This window comes from Lynx rufus, unplaced genomic scaffold (assembly GCF_022079265.1).
Source record: "Lynx rufus isolate CCGP_SWC_20201006 ecotype Redwood Valley unplaced genomic scaffold, mLynRuf1.p SCAF_45, whole genome shotgun sequence".
NCBI classification, from domain to species: Eukaryota; Metazoa; Chordata; class Mammalia; order Carnivora; family Felidae; genus Lynx; species Lynx rufus.
In genome coordinates, this window is record NW_025814862.1 from 534696 (window position 1) to 552887 (window position 18192).

General features: G+C 61.3%; 1 protein-coding gene across 3 annotated transcripts; it reads right to left on the reverse strand.

Moving 5' to 3' along the window:
• Positions 1-10: 10 nt before the first annotated feature.
• ZDHHC8 (zinc finger DHHC-type palmitoyltransferase 8) lies at positions 11-15931 on the reverse strand. Of its 3 annotated transcripts, none has more exons than XM_047098259.1 (11): positions 15782-15931; positions 8634-8755; positions 8302-8459; positions 8043-8215; positions 7716-7818; positions 7175-7266; positions 6867-7008; positions 6537-6657; positions 6355-6464; positions 4002-5002; positions 11-979 (listed from the first exon to the last, which is right to left on the reverse strand). In XM_047098259.1, exons 1-11 carry the CDS (start codon positions 15883-15885, stop codon positions 754-756), a joined length of 2352 nt encoding a protein of 783 aa, XP_046954215.1. In that variant the 5' UTR covers positions 15886-15931; the 3' UTR covers positions 11-753. The 3 variants fall into 3 exon arrangements, with proteins under 3 accessions (XP_046954215.1, XP_046954217.1, XP_046954216.1); XM_047098260.1 differs by having other exon boundaries at positions 892-2869; XM_047098261.1 differs by lacking the exons at positions 6355-6464; positions 6537-6657.
• Between the last annotated feature and the right edge of the window lie 2261 nt (positions 15932-18192).

The window sequence follows — 18192 nt, forward strand, 5'->3', positions numbered from 1 at the left end:
ATTTAGGGCATTAAATGGGGTTGGGGGAAATACCTTTTAGGACAATAGAGAGTAACTTTGTGGCTTGCTCATCCCCAAGTGGGAGAATTAGAGGCACCGCCCAGGCAGGAAAAGGGCTGGCCAGAGCTCTGCCCTGCCCCTGGGGGCGTCCAGGCCCTGGCTGGCTGGCAGGGACTGTAGGGCTGTGGGCAGCCAGGCCGTCTGAGGTCCCCCAGGTGCCACATCTCGGAGTGAAAGAGTGAAGACTGCTGGGTGGGGTCAGGCAGAGCTGTCACCAGGAACACACTGGGCTGGCAGGATCTCCTCCCCGCCCAGGCAGGGCCTGGATGACTCACCAGGCTGGCGGCTCCAAGAGGTTAAGGCATCTGTTCATGTGCTGGGTGTGGGGAGGGGGGAGTGCAGTGACCTGCAGGGGCAACCTGAGACCCCCACCCCAGCCCAACCCACAGAGGCCTGGGCTCCCTGGGGAGGAAGTGGCATCTAAAGTGCTTGGTCAGGCAGGGAGGTCGGGGTGATTGGTGCAACACCCCGGGAAGGCCGTGCTGGTCCCAGCAGCTCCAGGGCCCCTGCCTGGGGTGTTGGACCCCCTACAGCAGGTGGGGACTTCCTGAGGTGGGTGGGCACAGGGTCACAAGCCCCAGTGGGCTGGGAGTCAGTCAAGGTGCGGCTGGTGGAGAAGGGACCCCCAGCCCACAGCCCAGGGTCTGTGGCAGCCTGGCTTCCTGGGCTGTCCTCTCGGGGCCCCGGAGCTGCCTACTTGGTGTCCCGCTCAGGCCCCGAGAGACCGGGGAAAAGGCTGGAGGCGGCTGAGTGCAGGCGGCACATAGCCCCTCGGGGAGGCGCCCTGGCGGCCGGGCTCCAGGGTGCCCGCAGCGGCGGGCGGTCCTCAGGGAGGCCAAGGTGGCATAGGTGCAGGCCGGGGGGCACCCTGGGCTGGCCACGCCGGCCCCATCCACGGCTGCAGGTGCCGATCCGCCCCCTGTGGGCCGCAGCGTCCCATGAGAGAGAAGCAGAAAGGTGGAGGTCAGCATGGGGCACAGCTGCCCAGTGCAGGGTCCGAGGCCCAGCTAGCCTCCCACATTGGGCCAGCCCGTGCCCCAGACCCCAAGTCTTTGACCTGGCTGTCTCAGCCCTAAAAAGCTGTGAATTCCCAATTCCCCCACCCCCAACATTTGGCAGTGGGAGGTGAGGGAGTAGGGGAGGCACTCAGGTTGCCAGGAGGGTGAGTTCTAGTAAATGTAGCTACAGGATGCACCACTGGCCCCCACAGGGCCCTCAGCTAGCAGGTGGCCCCCAAAGCACCCCCTACTTCCCTTACTCCATCTCCCCCAAAAGCCACTGGGTTCCCAGGGGGCCCTAGGGTGGCTGCAACCCCAACCTTTCTCTAAATGACCTGTTACTACCAGGGGTGACGCAGACCCATGGGGGCCTCATACCTGGCAGCCAAAGACCCATCGGCCAGCCCCCACCTTCCAGGATTCCAACTCAGCTTAAGTCAGTGGAAACACCCACGAGGAATGCCCACACCTTTGGCCAACACCTCTCCCAGAGCCTGACCCACTCTGCCCCCTGCCCCTGGAGCCCCCGCATTGCAGCAACAGCCCTGGCCTTGCTGAAGGAAAGGATCAAAATGACTCTTTTTCTTTTTTTAATAAAATTATAGATATATAGATGTAGATATAAAAACATAAAACAGACACAACGCAAGCGGACGCTGCCGTGTGCTTACTCTCGGGTCCCTGGCGCCAGGCAAAACTCTGACCCCCTCCCGGATGTGCTTCCCACAAGGACGCCGAGGCTCCAGTAGGGCCCAGACTTTGCATGCCATGGGGTGGGGTATCTCCAGTTTGGCAGGGAGGGGACTCCTGGTCTCATGGGCACCTTGTAGCAGCGTCCGGCCCGTGCCTGCTCCCACCTGCCCCCAGTCGCCTCCCACAAGAGCATAAAGCAGAGGTTAAGGCTTCAATGAAAGCGAGCTTCCCGGCAGTGGGAGCAGAGGGGGCCCGAGCGTTAACACATGGGACGTGGCATGGCAGCGCAGCGCACAGACACGGGGACGCACCCACCAGCTGGGTGAGACAGGACACACGGAGCCGAGACCCCACCCACAGCTGGCTGTCTGTCTGTCCATCGTCCACCTGTCTGTCAGAACCCAGAGCAGTCCCAGAGCTGGGTGCCTGGAGGCCGGGGCTGGACTCCCCGAAGAAGAACTGGCCTTGCCAAGCTACAAGCTTCCAGCAGGTCCCTGAAAGGCAACGAGTTAGGAGCAGCCGGGCGGTGGGGCCTCGGTCCAGTACAGCCAGGGACCCAGGCCTCTCTGTCCATCTCTGGGCCACAGTGACCCGTCTGTAAGGGGAGGAGGTGGGGACCAGCCTGGGGACAACCTCAGGGGCATGGGTGCAGTCGGTGCAGATGCAGTCCGCACCACCTTGCCGCCCCCACCTGTGGGAACAGGGGTACCAACACACAGATCCTGCAGCCTGGGGGCCCTCAGCCCAGCTGTGCCCTGGAGAGCAGATGGGTGGATGGACGGGCGGAGGAAGAGGGACAGGCTCGTGGAGGCGTGGTCTCTTCTGCTGACGTGTCCACACCAGGACTGGGCCTCCTCATCTCCCAGGGCAGAGAAGTCGGGAGGGGGGGCAGCCGCTGGGGGTCCTGGTCCCCGGGGCTCCACGGCGGATGGATGGCAGTCAGTCCTCACACTGAGATCTCGTACGTGGTCCCACCCACGCCGGACACCTTCTTAACGAGCGTGTGCCGGGCAGGGCTGGCGGAGGGCCCTGGGGGGCCAGCAGCAGGCCCCAAGCGGGCCAGGCCCGGGGACTGCCCGTTAAGCTTACTTGGGGGGGTCTTCAGCTGAGGGTGGTCCCTGCATCAAAACAAGCACATACATGCACACCCACAGTGAACACGGGATCACGGCATGACAGAGGCCAGCGGAGGCAACAGGACAGATGACGCAGACGTAGATAGAGCCCAGGGCAGCCCCTGCCTCTGAGCCCAGAAGGTCCCACCAGCAAATGGGTGGGGATGCAGGGCCTGCAGAGGGAGGGCTATTGCTGTCACAGGACAGACAGACAGATGTCAGAATGGCCATCACCCCCCTCCCAGGTCCCTTGGTCCCTCCCACTGGGACAGATCACAGAGTGCAGGGAGGCCAGGTGGACACTGGCCAAAACCCCAAGCCCTGGACTGTTCTAGTGCCCCAAGCTGGGGAGCCCAGGGGTGACTGTGGGACCCCTTCCCTGCTACCTCCTAGGAAGATGAGGGGAGGTCTTTCTGCCCTCCAGCCTGCCTAGTATTGACCAATAGCATCTCTGATCTCGCTGCCCAAACATCCACAAGGGTGGGAGCCACTCCCTCCTTTAGCTGCCACCCACTGGGACAGTTACACCCACAACAGGGACCTCCTCCCTGACTGAGCCTGTGCTCAATGTGGCAGGGGTGACACCTTGACGATCCCCATGCACCCACGGTGGGGCTGAGCACACACCATGTGTTCAGCTCATATACTTGGACCCGACCTGGCAAGGCAGCAAGCCTAACTTCCAGTTATCCGTCTGCTAGGGACCTAGAACCAGCCTGCCCTGCTAGGCCTCGGTTTCCTCATCTCTGAGCAAAGGCCCTTACTGCCTGGGACTACGTGCACCCAGGGCAGCATGTTCTGCCATGGGGTGATGTCCCCCAGATACAGCCTCCTGGACAGACACCATCTCCAGAGGAAGAAGCCCTGGGGTCCCTGCTACACTTGATCACGCCAGCTAGGGGAGAAGGTGTTCAAGATGCAAATCCTCCTGCCTCCCATCCTGGGACATGCCGGGGTGTCCTTAAAGCTGGGTGATCCCCATACAGGCTGGCCAGGAGCCTCCAAGGAGGGTGAGACTCACCCCCGTAGGCAGCCATTGGCTTCCTGGACAACCCCCACGTGCTCAGCCAAGAGGCCCCACAGGCGGTTGGACACCTGATTGGTGCTGGGAAGCCCCCTGCCCCCTGGCACCCACCTCTGCATGGCCAGCGAGGGTGGCGACTCCGGGAGGTCCGTGTGGATGAAGGCGACAGCTTTGGGGCCTGCATAGGAGGGTGAGCGGGGTGTGCTGGGTGGGGAGGGTGGGCCCTGGCGCACTGGGGACCTGTGCGAGCCGCTGCCGGGCCGAGGCCCAGGGGCGTTGTTGTTGGCCAGGTCAGCCTGCAGGGAGGAGGAGGAGGTCCGCGGTGCCCGGCTCACGGCACTGGACAGCGAGGACAGTGAAGTCTGCAGCGCGGGGTTGCGGGCACCACCGAAGCCAGGCCCTGCCACCAGGTCATCTCTGGAGCCATAGCGCAGGGAAGGGCCCCGGGGGCCCTCGGACAGCGCACTGGCCTGCTGCAGGCTGTAGGAACTGGGCGCATCATAGACGCCCGAGTCGCCAAAGAGCGAGTCGGCCTGAGAGCGCAGCAGCCGTTCCCGCTCCTCCCTGTCCTTGCGCTCCTGGATGGAGGCCATGATGGTCCTGGACAGGTTGTCATAGCGCACAGGCGAGGGCTCCCGTGGCCGGGGACCCAGCACCGGGCTAAAGCTACGGGGCGGGGGTCGTGGCGGGTCACCCACTGCCCCCGGGTGCAGGTAGGGCGAGCGGTAGCTGGCCATGCCAGCCGAGGGGTGGGCTGGGCACGTGTGGCCACTGGGAGATCCAGGGTTAAGCAGACTGTCATAGGACAAGCTGCCATTGCGGTTGGGCAGCGCGTGGGGGGCAAAGATGCTGCGGTGGGGTGTGGGGGGCCCACCCTCAGAGCGCAGAGGCTGCAGGGCCACGTGGTCCCCGCCCCGCCGGCTTGCTGCCTTGAGGCTCAGGGAGCGCAAGGCACCCGAAAAGGTATCAGCAGCACTGAGTGGCGGGGACGGCGGGTAGGCTGCGTGCAGGCCTCCGGGCGTGTAGTCGGGGAGGTCCAGGCTGGGCTCTGATGCAAAGTCCAGGCTGTGGATGCTGTCCTCCCCTAGTGTCAGGGAGTCAGGGCCCGGGACCTGCAAGGAGAGAGGGCACACCTCTACCACTGCCCAGCCACCATGTCCCACCCAGCCACCACGCGCTCTGTGTCCACACAGAAGCTACAATCCTGGTGACATCAAAAGTAGCCACACGTGCAACCAACAAGCTGTTCCTGGAAGCTCTCCATCCCCTGACTACCTCTTCCTTGCCCACCACAGAGGCAAGTGGGGACAGGGTAGACCAAAGCACCCAGATGCTGCCTCTCCAGAGAAGGCTTTGCACCCTGCTCCTGCTCTTACTTCCCTGGGGAAGAGGAGGGAGCTGTGGGAAACAGCCACAGGAGCTGGACCTTGAGGAGACACAATAACCACACAGTGGCCCAGAGCCCTCTGCTGGGCACCTCACAGCTGAGGATTGGAGTCTCTGCAGGGTAAGACCAGAGCTGGCTGCTACATCCACCCAGGGCAGTACCCTCAGAGCCCACCTGGGCAGGATCTCCTGGGGAGGGGCCGGGGGGCAGCCACAGCAATAGGGAGGAGGGGCCTCTTTGATTCTCCTGGAATCAAGGCATGCCGGAGCAGGCTTGGGCTGGGGATGAGAGCCTGCATAACCTCAAAGCCGAGACAGGGTGTTGGTAGGGACAAATGTGGCCTTGGGGTACTTGGCCAACCAGCCAGAATCCTCATGGGATCGAGGACAATCCCAGGAAGGAGATGAGGCAGGTAAGGGTACCTAAAGCCTCCCATTCCCAAGGACACTCCTCCTGGGGCAGGGCTATGGCATGTTGGCCAGGGAAGCCCAGACTCCCTGCCCAGCCCAGAGGGTCCTGAGATGCAGGGTCGAACAGGCCAGGGGTCTTGAGGGAAGGGGAGTGGTCCAGGTATACTGGCCCAGTCACAGGCTAGCCTCTCAGCCAGCCATGAAGGAGGGTGGGCAGCCTGGGAATGTTCAGGGTTCTGGATCATTCCTCAAGCTGTCCAGGGCTGCCAACCGCTCCACAGTGATCGTAGAGTACTTATACAACTCAGAAAAAATAAATGTGCTTTCTTAAACAATCTCAAATTCTTCTGAAGCCTTCCCGTGGGCCTTACAGAGTGACTAATGGTGGAATTTCAGGCATCCTGGCACATACTGCTCCTGGGGGCAGCCGCCTACCAGGCCAGTGGGCAATGCCAGCCAAGGAGAAGGGGCCAGCCAGGACTGCCTGTGCCAGGCCTTCCCTCATGCCTAGCAGGGATCCCCACAGGGTGAGGCCCTGCTGGTACCCACAAGGCTCTCTATGACCCTATGGCCCCAGGGGTGGGGCCTCTAGGAGTGGGACCTCTGGGGACAGGGTCTCCAGAAGGGGTAGAGCAGGACCTCCTGGGGCGGGGCCAGGCCTCCTCACCTGCTCACCAGGCCCGCAGAAGGGAGCCTTGGGACCCGAGGGAAAAGCAGGCCGGAACTTGTACATGGCAGGTGTCGGGGGGCTGGTCCTCTGCACCGACAGGGCGCTCTCTGGGGAGATGGACCGCGGTCAGGCTGGGGTCAGTCCATGTCCCTCCCTCTGTCTGGCCACCCCTACCTCACCAGCACTGCTTGGGCGTGGGGTCTGCAGGTCGCCTCCGAACGTGCCGGCCTCCACCTTGGGGGGCAGTGGCGGCCCCAGGTCCAGCGGCTTCTCATCCAGCCGGTCCAGACTGCCCTTGGACTGGGAGGGGGCGTGGTCAGTGGTAGGTAGGGCATGGGCCAGGGGTGGGGCATAATGGGGACTCCTCCCTGGGCCCTGAGCTCTAGACCATTCCCCAGAATCTACCCAATTCCTCCCCCTTCCACTTCTAGGTCCCCTCCAACATAGTTGCTTCCTGCCTTCAAGGGTCTGCCTTCATCCCATCCCCTACCTGACCCCAGGGCCCCCACCTTGCTGCGGCCCAGGCCAGCCTTCAGCCCGTTGTCACTAAGCTTGACCTTGAGTGGGGCAGCTCGCTCCAGGAGCTCAGGCCGAAGGAAGGGAGGTTTCAGGCGAGCAGCCAGCGGCAGCCGGGGAGGCTCCACCACGTACCTGCACCAGGGGCAGAGGGGTCAATGGCCAGGGTGACCTGGCCTGAACGCTCACCAAAGACAAGGCTGGCCACACCTGCCAAGGGCAAAAGTAGACCAGGCTGAGGGTCCGCACCTGCCCACCCCAAACCCTGCAGGGGTCCCTTGACACCCCGTTCAGGCCTCACCGGGGTGCCAGAGGGCTGCACAGCACGTGCTCCACATTCCCATAGCAGCCTCGGGTGAAGGGGTTCACTCCCCCACGGAACTTCCCCGTCACCTGTGGACATGGGACCCCTCAGCCAGCCTGGCCACCCAAGGTCCAGGCCAAGGTGGACCGGGGGACAGGCAGGGACAGCTGGGGTTCCTCAGATGTAGGCTGGGCAGGGTCAGCCCATGAGTGCCCCCCCCCACCCATTTACCCCGAGTGTCCCTGCAGGAAGCTGTAGAATTTCTGGGCCCTGAGTTACTGCTAGTACAGTTGTCCACAGGTAGGAGTGAGCAGGGGGACAGGGCAGGTGAGGCCCCATACTCCATTCCCCCACCCAGAGTCTCCAGGGCCAGATCCTCCCCCTAGAGAAGCTGCATAGTCCACCTCACTAGAGGGCTCCAGTAGTCCTTTCCCTGACACCACCCCCACATGGTCCTGGTGTAGTCCTGGCCCTCTTGGCCCATAGGGGACCTCCCCCCCATTCCCATCACTGCATGGCCCTCTCCTAAGGTCAGCACCTGCTCGTTGGTGGTACGCCCCCGAGTGACTAGCACCACATGGAAGCCAGTGAGGCCGATGACAGGGATGAAGAAGAGGCCAGCCACACACATGACGGCCATGCTGGCCCGTTAAGGCCAATGGCCATAGGCAAAAACATGGAGCAGGTGCCTGTGAACAAACTATTCCCACCACCACCCAACCAGGAATGGCAACCCACCCCCTGGGGACTCCCAGGCAGTCCCCAGCCCACACTGTCAGGCAGTCCCCAATCCACCCCGAGCCTCAGTTTCCCCCGTGGAATATGCCCCCAGCCCATACTGTCTTTGCGGTTAGGCCAAGGATACGTGATGGTAGTGTGGGCGGCTCCCAGTCCCTCAGCGTGGTTCAGCACATAGACCAGGCCAAAGGCGACGACACCCACCATGTGTGCACTGAGCGACAGCAGGAACAGGAAGAAGTAACGGTAATTGCGGCGCCCGATGCAGTTGTTGACCCAGGGGCAGTGGTGGTCAAAGTCCTGGGCAGGAGCAATGAGTCAGGGCACAAAGTGGTGGGAGAGGAGAGACATGGAGATGGGGGCGGACAGGGTGGTGGGATGGTCACCTCTACGCAGTTGTCGCAGACGCTGCAGTGGGAACAGCGAGGTGGACGGTAGAAGTGGCAGGTTGCACACCACTTCATTCGGACCTGGATGCCCCGTACATCCACATTCTTGTACAGCGGGGCCCGGAAGTCATCCTCCTTATCCTCGTCCTCATCCGCTGTGAGCCAGAACCAGGGGAAGGTGGCAGGAAAGTGACTTCCTTGGCAGGAGAGCCCTTCCCGAATCTCTGCCAGCCCACCCACCAGGACCCACCCCACCCCAGGCTCTTTCATGTCAGCCACTCACACTCTAGTGAAACTGAGCAGATTATGTGCCCAGTACAGGGCCCTACCTCGGGGGAAGACGCCAGGGTCCATGAAGGTGGCCATGCTGAAGTTGGCCAGGACAAAGAGGAAGATGATGCCATTGTAGACGGGAACAGCTGGGGACACAGCTCGAGTCAACCATGGGCACCTGCATTGGACAGCAGGATAGAGGTGGGTCTGGGGGTGCTGAAGCTGGGTGGGGAGGGGAGGTGGCAGCAGATGAATTAGGCATGGCCACACATAGGAAGACTGGGCCACTGAGACCACCATCAGTGCTCAGTGTGGGAGTCAAGAAGGCCACTGCTGCCACATCCCTGCTGGGAGACCCCTGTACATCAGCCTGCTGCTCCTCTACTCAACCATCGGGGCTGAGCACCTTGTGCATGGTGTGCTGGCTCCCTCTATGCCAACACCAACTCCAGCAACCCTCCAGGTGGCTATTAGGAGCTCAACTCACAGTTGAAGAAACTGAGGCTCAGAGCAGCCCGTGGGCCGGAGGGGTGGCAGACTGGGGGACGGGAGCCCAGGATGAGAAATGAGCCCACTCTGCCTGTGTACTATGATAGACAGAGGCCAGCCCCAGCCCTTACCCAGACCTGTCCCCAAGCCCAGCAAGGCCCCTTCACCAGGGAAAATTCTCAGTCAGTAAATGCACGGTGGGTTGTCACCCCCGGTTTTCCCTGAGGGGTGCAGTCTCAGTGTCTGGGCCACTGGGCACATCCCCATCCAGGCAGCCCCTTCTTTTCCCTTCTTTTTAGTTTGTCACCTTACTATCCATATGGCAGTGCAGAACACCTGGAGACTCTAGAAAAGCACAATACCCCGCAACCACTCATCATCTCTTTCTACTCCTCAGCCCTTGGCTCCAAGGCTGCCCCCTCTTCCAGGAAGCCTTTCCAGACTCCTGGCACCCCATAAGGGTCACACACACTTCCCTGGTGGGTGTTTTGTCACAGAGAGTGTCCTCTTCAGCCCTCTTGGGACCTGATCAGAGACCCCTCCCTGGAGACAACCAGTCCTTGGGCACATGGCCTGTGGTCCCCTGCCCTGACCCTGCAGCAGGGTCCCTGAATCCATTCACTTGATTCCCACAAAGTTCCTCTGGCCTCAGGTTCCTGATCTCTCCCATGGCTCCTGGCTGCTTTGACAAGTGGGGGGCACCCACTTGGGAGTTGGGGGGGTTGTTCCCCTTCCCATAACTAGCCCCTCTGTGGAGTTGGGAGTGCCAGAGGAGATCCCCTACGGTAGCCCTGACTAAGAGGACAGGGCATCGTGGCCTCCAGCAGGGTGAGCAGTACCCATGGCCTTACCCACCGCCCCAGCGCACACCGGCCACGCTGGCGCACCCACGCCTATCTTGGCCAGGAGCCAGCCCTGCCACCCCAGCAACCACCTCCATGGTAGCAGAACTTCGCTATTTTTAGTGGAAAGCGAGAGGCTATTTAAAGATTCCACTTCCCACGGCAGCAGGCTCAGCGGGCCAGGAGCCGCAAGTTACCCCATCCTCTTCTCCAGGACCTGCTGTGGAGGTGGATGCACTCCCCGAGGACACAGGTCCCCTCTGCCGGGAGGGCTTTTCTCTATCACCCCCTGCCCAGGCAGCCCAGAGCACCCACCAGTAGACACCTTCCACATTCCCCATCCCTGTGGGCTGAAGCCTGACATACAGATGGTGCTGAATGTATGCTGTGGTCTCTGATCCAATCCCATTCAGCAAAGTGACAGTGGGTCCCTGAGGCATGGTCTGCTCAGCAAGGCGGGGTGGGGGCAGAAGCCAAAATGCCAGTGGGGATGGGCTCTCCAGGCAAGTGAGAGCTGCCCGCTTAAGAGAACCAGGTACTCCGAGGAGCCAGGGAGAGGCACGGGACTGTGGGCCCCGCTCAGGTGGTACAAGCCAGCTCTCCATGATGCCTTCTGGGAAGGGCTAGCTATGCAATCTGTACAAAATGAAAATGCGGGCGCCCTTGTTTACAAAGTATCAAGGGGCTTCTGGGTGGCTCAGTCGGTCCAACTTCGGCTTGGGTCATGATCTCGTGTTTCGTGGGTTCGAGTCCCATGTCAGGCTCTTTGCTGACAGCTCCAAGCCTGAGCCCTCTTTAGATTCTGTGTCTCCCTCTCTCTCTGCCCCTCCCCCGCTTGCACTCTGTCTCTCCCTCTCTCTCAAAAGTAAATAAACATTAAAAAAAATTAAAAAGTATCAAGAATTTCAAGACACTGACAGCAAATCATTAAGGGCAAGTGTGGGCTCTCATGCACCTGTGAGTCCCATGGCATCAGTGGGGCCAGCCTGCTCTGGGAGAGGAAGGAGCTAAGAGGTCCTGAGGTGCTTGCTCCAGGGCCTGCAGATGTGCACACACAAGGTGGAGGTGGGTGGGCACTGAAGGTAAGAGGACACATAGGGGAGGCCAGAGCAAGGGCCCTGTCCATTACTGTTGTCCAGATTTTGCCAGTGGATACTACCTGCCCTGTGCAGTAGAACATGAAATCCACCCTTCCAGCTGTGGGGGGTGGGTGTTTTTCTGTTTTCTCTATCTTAGAGGCAAGGAATAGGTATAGGAGAGCTTGTCACATATCAAGGCCTTGGGGTGAACCTATGTCTGGACTGGGATTCTAACCATCATGCAGGCAGGCAGGGACTGAACCCCATGGGCAACGCCCCAGCCACACTGACCAGAGTTTCCCGTGGCCCAGGTGGCCTGTCCTCCCTGAGCCTCAATGATCCCGCCAGGCTGCATGGGTGGCCCTGAATGAGATGTCTGGGGCTGGGAGGAGTGGATAGCACCTGCACAGCAATGGGCCCATGTTTGGGATCTGCACTGTGATGGGGCAACGTTTGCATTGAGGTGGTGGGCAGCCTCTGTTCACCGTGGGCACCAACCCCCTGCATGCCTGGGCCGCACATACCAGGGAGAGTGGGGTGGGGCCTCAGCTGGTATTGGGCAGGCTTTTGGGGAGGTAGTGGGCAGGTTCTTGAACAGGGACCTGAGCCATTGGCCCCTCTGCCCACCATTGCCAGGCCCCCAGGCTTGACTCAGATGCAGGATCAGGCATTCCCCATGCATTCTTGTCCTCCCCATCCTCCCTCAGGGGGCCTTTGCCCCTAAGCCATGCCATAAGGAGGGTCCTAGCCTGGGTCATGCCTAAGGAAGACTGGCTCACTGGCCAGTGCCGGCAGGACCATGCACAGACACACATACATATCCTCATGAACATGCAGGGACACATGCACATACACATAAGCAATGCACACACAGATACACAATATGCTCCAAGACACACTTGTGTGAATACATGTCTGTACATGAATGCACACAGACACATGTGCATACATAACCACATTCAAAAGGCACGTGTATTCAAGCACACATCGACACATATTGACCTGCAAGACACACATGCTTAAATATTTGCAAAGACAGATAGGCCCGCTTGTGCACATGCTGGCACACGTGCAGAAACACACACATAGATGCAGACGTGCCCTTCCTCACACTGACCCCCTTCCCTATGCTTCCCATGGACCAGGCAAGTGTGAGGACATGTGAGGACATGAAAGCTCTGTGGGCAAGGCCTGGCAGGCAGAACTGCTCAGTCCACCTTGAATCTATCCTAGGCTCCAGGAGGGCCCCTCTGCCCACAAGTACAACACTCCATTCCCACCCAGGGGACTGTATACTCCGGGCAGAGGATGGCCACCTCTTGCTGGCTGCAGCCATACTCTGGGCCCAGGGCAGGCCCGAGTGGGGGATGGCCCAGCTCTGAAGCTAGAAGCCCTCCTCCCCATCCAGCCCCCGCCTCCTGAGTGTCAGGGCCACACGCCACCGCCATGGGCCCCACCCAGACTGAGGCCCCAAGTCTGCCTGGCCCAGCAGGGAGACACCACCCAGTGGGGGTGGGGGGTTCTGCAGGGACAGTATGCGCGCCGCAGCTAAATGTGGAATGGAAAATTTTACCTCAGGAGTTTTCATTTAAATCGGGTTCTTCATTAACACTGTGTTTAAGAATAATGCTCACACACGGGAGCACCTGGGACCAGAGGGTTTGTGGCCGCTCTGCCCTGGTCAGGCCAGGCAGGGCCTCTGTCCTTGTGTACCCATTCCAGTCCCTGCAGACATCTGAGCAGATGGGGAAACTGAGGTTCAGGAGGCCAAAGATACCCTAAGCCACAGGTAGTGAGGCCTGCCAAGGGGCTCACCTCAAGTTTCCTTCCTTCCCATGTGGACCCTGGCAGGAGCTCCATCCACCTGGGCCTTCTGTCTTTTCTGGGCCTCTGAGTATGGGGAAGGCTCAGGCCCATCCTGGGAACTAACTGTGACATCCCAGAAGTCAAACCTTTGGTCCTGGACAGACATAAGATGGCCTAGCCTGGCCCCAGGTGTTGGTAGTCTGAAAGCAGCTCCAGTTTTCTGATGTCTACAGGGTCCTCTGTCATTCTGCAGAGTGGCTCTGGGAGGAGAAAGGGGCTGAGGTGGAGGCTCTCAGAAACGGCACCTCCCACCCCAGCACCTGACCCAACCTGGCACTGAGCCACAATGTGAAGGGTTTCTGGAGCCCAAGGGGACACGACTGTACCAGGAACCTAGGAAGGCTTCCTGGAGGAGAAATGCCTCTGGATATCTGCCCTTCAGTGTGATGCTCCCCATCCTCCAAGGGGGATGCCCCACCTCTGGTCATTCTATCCACACCCCAGCCTCTCCTGGGCAACATGTCTGAATGTCCTGCTTGTCCCAGCCCCCTCAGTGAACTGGCCCGAGGAAGGGGTCCTTGGTCTTCTAGGCTCCTGGCTCCCCACCCTGTATGATGTCAGTGTAGACCTGCCTCAAAGGGGGCAACTCCTGTTTGCTGAGCAGAGAGGGGGCCTGGGGCCACACAGCACCCAGTGAAGTTCAAGGGGGAGAGACAGAGAAGAACCCTGTGGGGGCCCCAAGGGCAGGGTGGGGAGGACACAGGAGTGGACTGCTCCTTTTTGAGCACATGTCTGAGTCTGCAGCAGGCCCAGGCCCAGAAAGAGAGTGAAAGTGTGGGGGCTAGGGTGACCAGAGGATTGTCCCAAGGAGGGGACCACTGGGAGCCCTGCTTGCCTGGAATCTGCATGCTGTGAGTGGTGTCACTAGGCCTGGTTTGCCTGGCAGAACCCCTCTCAGGAGCCCAGTTGTCTTCGAGGACTCCAGGGAAGCCAGGGGTGGGGGTGGGTTAGGGCCCCCAGTGGCCTTTTGGCCCGGAGAATGTGGCCTCAGAGGCTCAGGGGCGCCCGGTCCCAAGGGCAATCAAGCCTCCCTTGGCTAGATGGTCACTGAGCCTGGCCCCCAGCTAGTGCCCTTTCACCCCCATCTTACCGCAGGAACACATGCCACCTTCTTTCAGGCAGAGTGGGTCACATACAAGGCAGGACACAGGAAAGGGCCTGCAGTGCCCTTGAGGGAAACCTGCACCTCGCTGGGCTGTTGTTCCTGAACCCAGAACCCCAGCTCTGAGAACAGAGGAAGGAAAAACTTGGCAGGGTCCAGGAGCATCAGCGCCCACATCTTGGGAGTCGAGTTCATAGGGCAGTCTTGTAGGGGCCCTCTGAAATCACGGAAAGGGCTCACAACAAACTCACTATAGTGGGGCTTAGGTGAGCCTAGGAGGAGATACAGGCGGGCTCTCTGGGGTAAGGTTGATTTCAATTTCTTTAAAGATTTATTTCCGTGCATTTCACAAGTTCTTGAAAGAGAACACGTATTACTTTTAATGTTAGGGAGGAAAAACACTGAACTGCACTTTGGGAGTGAGAAACCAGGATCAGTAAGTGGAGGTCAGGCTACCAGGAAGCACACCTGAGGCCCTTCCAAGTCCCAGACACTGGCCCCGGGGCCAGGACAACTGGGCCCCACCCCTCCAGAAGACCTTGCACCCACTGCCCACCTGCCCCTCTCCTCTCTGCCCCACAGCCAGCAGCATCTGAATAACAAGAACATGCCTGCTTGCCAAAGCCAGAAATAAGCCCGTCCACACAGGCCTTTTTTAAACACACTCTTGGCAGCCTGTGGTGCCCACCCAGTCCCGGCCTCCAGGTAGAGGGCTCCCGCGCCTCCATGGGCACCCAGTGCAGACTCGCTATCCTCACAGCTGCTATCCACACTGTTCCATGCTCTTGCTAAGGCCAAGGGTGCCAAGCCAGCTGCTGCTCACCCCTGCTCTGGGCTCACACTCCAGGGCTGACCTGCTTCAGAACAGAGGCCTCACTGGCTACAGCCACTTGTCAGGCTTCAGGTTCCCAGGAAGGCTTGAGTGGTCATAGCTTTAGTCACCTGGGCTGTCTTGGCATGGGACCTGCGGAAGGGGGTGGTCCCAAATCTGTACGACTAAAGCCTGGAACCCCCAACCCCTACTTGTACCTGGGGTGGGGGGTGCCCCACAACAATTGTGTTGTAAACAGGCTGATGTGTGAGCCAACCTGTCTCAGGTGAAGAAGTTATGGCTGCATGGGCCCAGGGCTCTGCCTACCTTCTGACTCAAGGGTCCCAGTGCCTGACATGACCGGTGTCCCTGGATGTGACCTGGTCTGGGCCCTCCTGCTTCGACCCTGAGCCTTCCTGAGAAGGTCAAGGGAGGGTGGAGGGCATTGCCAGGCCAGCATCAAGGGTGGCTTTGGGGCAGGCACGTGGCAGCCAGGCCAGGCCACACCTACGCAGGAACAACTTGGCTCTGGCCCTGGGCTGGACACCCAAGAGCTGCCCTCAGCTCCTTGCTGGAGGCTGGTGGCTCTCTACAGCCCCTGTCCCCTCATGCAGCCCGTTGGGAGGGGAGGGCTGCAGCCACACCCTGGGCAGCCACAGCACACACTCCCCTATTCGGGCCCAGCTCCTCACACTCAGGGCCTGGCACACCCATGAGATGCCCACCAGCCACTAGTGTCCCCACACACAGAACTCACCTGTCCCTGGTGCCCCAGGATAGGTACACTCACTGTTTCTGTCTCAGCCCAGGCGGGGGGCTCACGTGCGCATAGCTCTGGTGCCAGCCCTGCCATGCCCAGCCCTCCCTGCCCCTGCCCCCCTGCCCTGCCCTGCCCTGCCCAGCCCGCGGGCCCTGTCCCCCCAGCCCTGCCAAGCTTCATCCCTTGCTGTACCGACCCCTGCCCCTTCTGGCCCGGCTGTGGTCGCCTGTGCCCCCGGTGACGCGGGGGACTCACGTGAACACGAAGAACAGGGTGCTGGAGCCGACCAGCAGCGCGGCGGCCGTGGCCACCGGGATGTACTTGGCGGGTTTGAGGCGCGTCCCGGGGCTGCGGGGCATCCTGGGCGCCGCGCCGCCGCATCCCTCCCCGGGGCCGGGCGGGCGGGGCCGGCCGGGGTCGGGCCGGGGTCGGGCGGGGCGGGCTGGACGCGGCGCAGGACCCGCGGCGGCGGCGGCGGCGGCGGCGTTGGCGGCGGCGGCGGCGTTGGCGGCGGCGGCGGCGGCGGCGGCGGCGGAGGAAATCCCACCCCACGGGTAGCGGCGGCGGCGGCGCGCTGATGTCAGCGCGCCCCTTAAGGTGGACCGGGCGGGGAGGAAGGGGGGGCCGCGGGACTGGGGCGGGGCCAGAGGCGGGGCCGGGGCGGGGCGGAGCGCGGACCCAAGGCAGACGCACCCGGCCCCCGCCCCGCCCCACGCCCTCCTCCCGGGGCGCTGCGTGCTGGAACCGCCCAGACTAGGGAGCCACCGAGCTCCATCGGCCCCGACTGTGCTGGCGTCCTGCGTGGCGTTCGGGACCTGGGCCTGGCGGCGCCGTTCCTCGCCTTGGTGCCCCAGCCAGGCGTGTGCCCGCGGCTCTGTGAAGCCACCCAGCCGTCGCACACCTGCAGTCCCTGCCCGCTGAGTGGACACCGCAGCAAACGCCAGGGCCCCTGTTCCCACTCCGCAGGCCCTGGCGCTGTGGCCTGTAGGTCGCCTCCTGTGCCTCTATTTGCACAGACTTTTCCCTAAACACCTCGGAGCCTGTCCCTGGGATCAGGTTGATGTCCCTGCTATTCCCGGATAGGGCCAGACCCCTCTCACCTGGAGCCCCCCTGGCATTCAAGGGGGTGGAATATTTGTGACGCTGTATGGGCACCTTCTTTGTTTATCTCCTGTCCATCCCACAGCCCTCGGGCCACTCGACTGAACTAAGTCCTGCTAGTGGGCAGGGTAAGGGGGGGAGGGGGCGCTGATCTCTCATGATCCTGACCCAAGCTGCATGCTTGGGAATGTGTGCATGTGGGAGAGCTAGGGCCGGATGAGCCCCTCAGCCTCCCCAAAGCAGGGTGGAGTGCCCCTCGGGAAGCGCGAGGCACCCTGCCCCTGCCTGGGATAGGCCTGTGGGCAGGCCCACCTCCTGCAGGAAATCCCACCCGCCAGTGCCGCTGCCGCTTAAGGTGGACCTGCAAGCTTTGCAGTGCCTAGCTGCGGTATGGCTGGAGTGGGCTGAGCAACCTGGCAGCAGTGCAGAACCTCTGGGAGGTTGGGACCTGGGGCAAGTTCTGAAGCCTCCACAGTGAGGACCAGCCAGTCTGTTCCCTCCTACACACTCCCAGAGCCCTCTGCCCAGAAACCAAGACCCACCAGCCGCCTCCCCAGGTGGGAATACAAGGCGGGGGGTCGGGGGCAGGGGGGGTTGGCAGGGAGGGAGTGGTCCCCACCCTCCTCAGCCTGACTTCCGCATTTTGGCCAGAATCCCTTGCTGCCCAGGGGCCACCTCTTCAGGCCATGCTACCAAAGGCCCTGGGGCTTCTTCACCCTGTGCCCTCCCTGTCTGTGTGAGAGCCTTATGAAGGCCCCAGCAACAGCTCTGCAAGCTGCTGGCTGTGAGCCATTAGAAAAGATGCCAGGCTGGGGGCCGGAACTGGAGCATTAATGCTGCTGCCTGACAGTAAAAATGGTAACGGGCTTTTCTTCTCATAACATCCCAGTTGTAGCCTCTGCCCAGTGGGGAGCCCACTCCAGGGGGCCCAGCACGGGGTTGAGGGATACCCTAGCACTAAGTGGGTTAAGGCAGCACGGACGCTTGAGCTGACACGTCCTTACCTCTGCCTCAGCACTCTAGTGGCCTCAGGTCACCAGATAGAAGATCCAGGGTCCTCACATAGAAAGACTCCAGCCAATACATGCCCCACCCACAGCTTCGCCTTTGTTCCTGCCCTTCTGCAACCCAGCACTGGGATCCCAGGCCCCCGGAAGCCTCTGGATGCAGGCCCACCCTTGGGGAGGCATTCCTCCCAACACGCTCCCAACTGGTGGCTCTTGCCCAGGTCTGACTCCAGGTCTGTGTAGGGGTACCAGGATGGCTGAGAGCTGTGAGTGCCAAGCACTGGTCATGGAAAGAAGGGATGCTTGTTACCTCCTTGGTGTCATCCCTGCAGACTTGCCTGGGCAGAGGGGGGTCCTGGTGGGGGAGAGGGGTGCTGGGGGGAGACCCAGTGAGGCCTCTGGCCCAGGAGTCCTCTCCTAAGGAGCTAAGATGCCCAGGAGAAGGAAACCACAGCAGAAAGCTTGCCCAACTTGCAGCTCAGTGGACTGACCTGGAACAGAAAGGTACATCATCTCACTTCTTACTCCATCCCCAATATTGTCAGCATCTCAATTCTG

What these genes read in the sequence shown, in the direction of transcription:
- ZDHHC8 (XM_047098259.1), bottom strand. Translation starts at nt 15,885, where the DNA reads ATGCCCCGCAGCCCCGGGACGCGCCTCAAACCCGCCAAGTACATCCCG. An exon ending in ACCCTGTTCTTCGTGTTCAC is followed by an intron (nt 8,756 to 15,781) that starts GTGAGTCCCCCG and finishes TGTCCAATGCAG; the next exon opens with GTGCCCATGGTTGACTCGAG. An exon ending in GGCGTACCACCAACGAGCAG is followed by an intron (nt 7,267 to 7,715) that starts GTGCTGACCTTA and finishes CCATGTCCACAG; the next exon opens with GTGACGGGGAAGTTCCGTGG.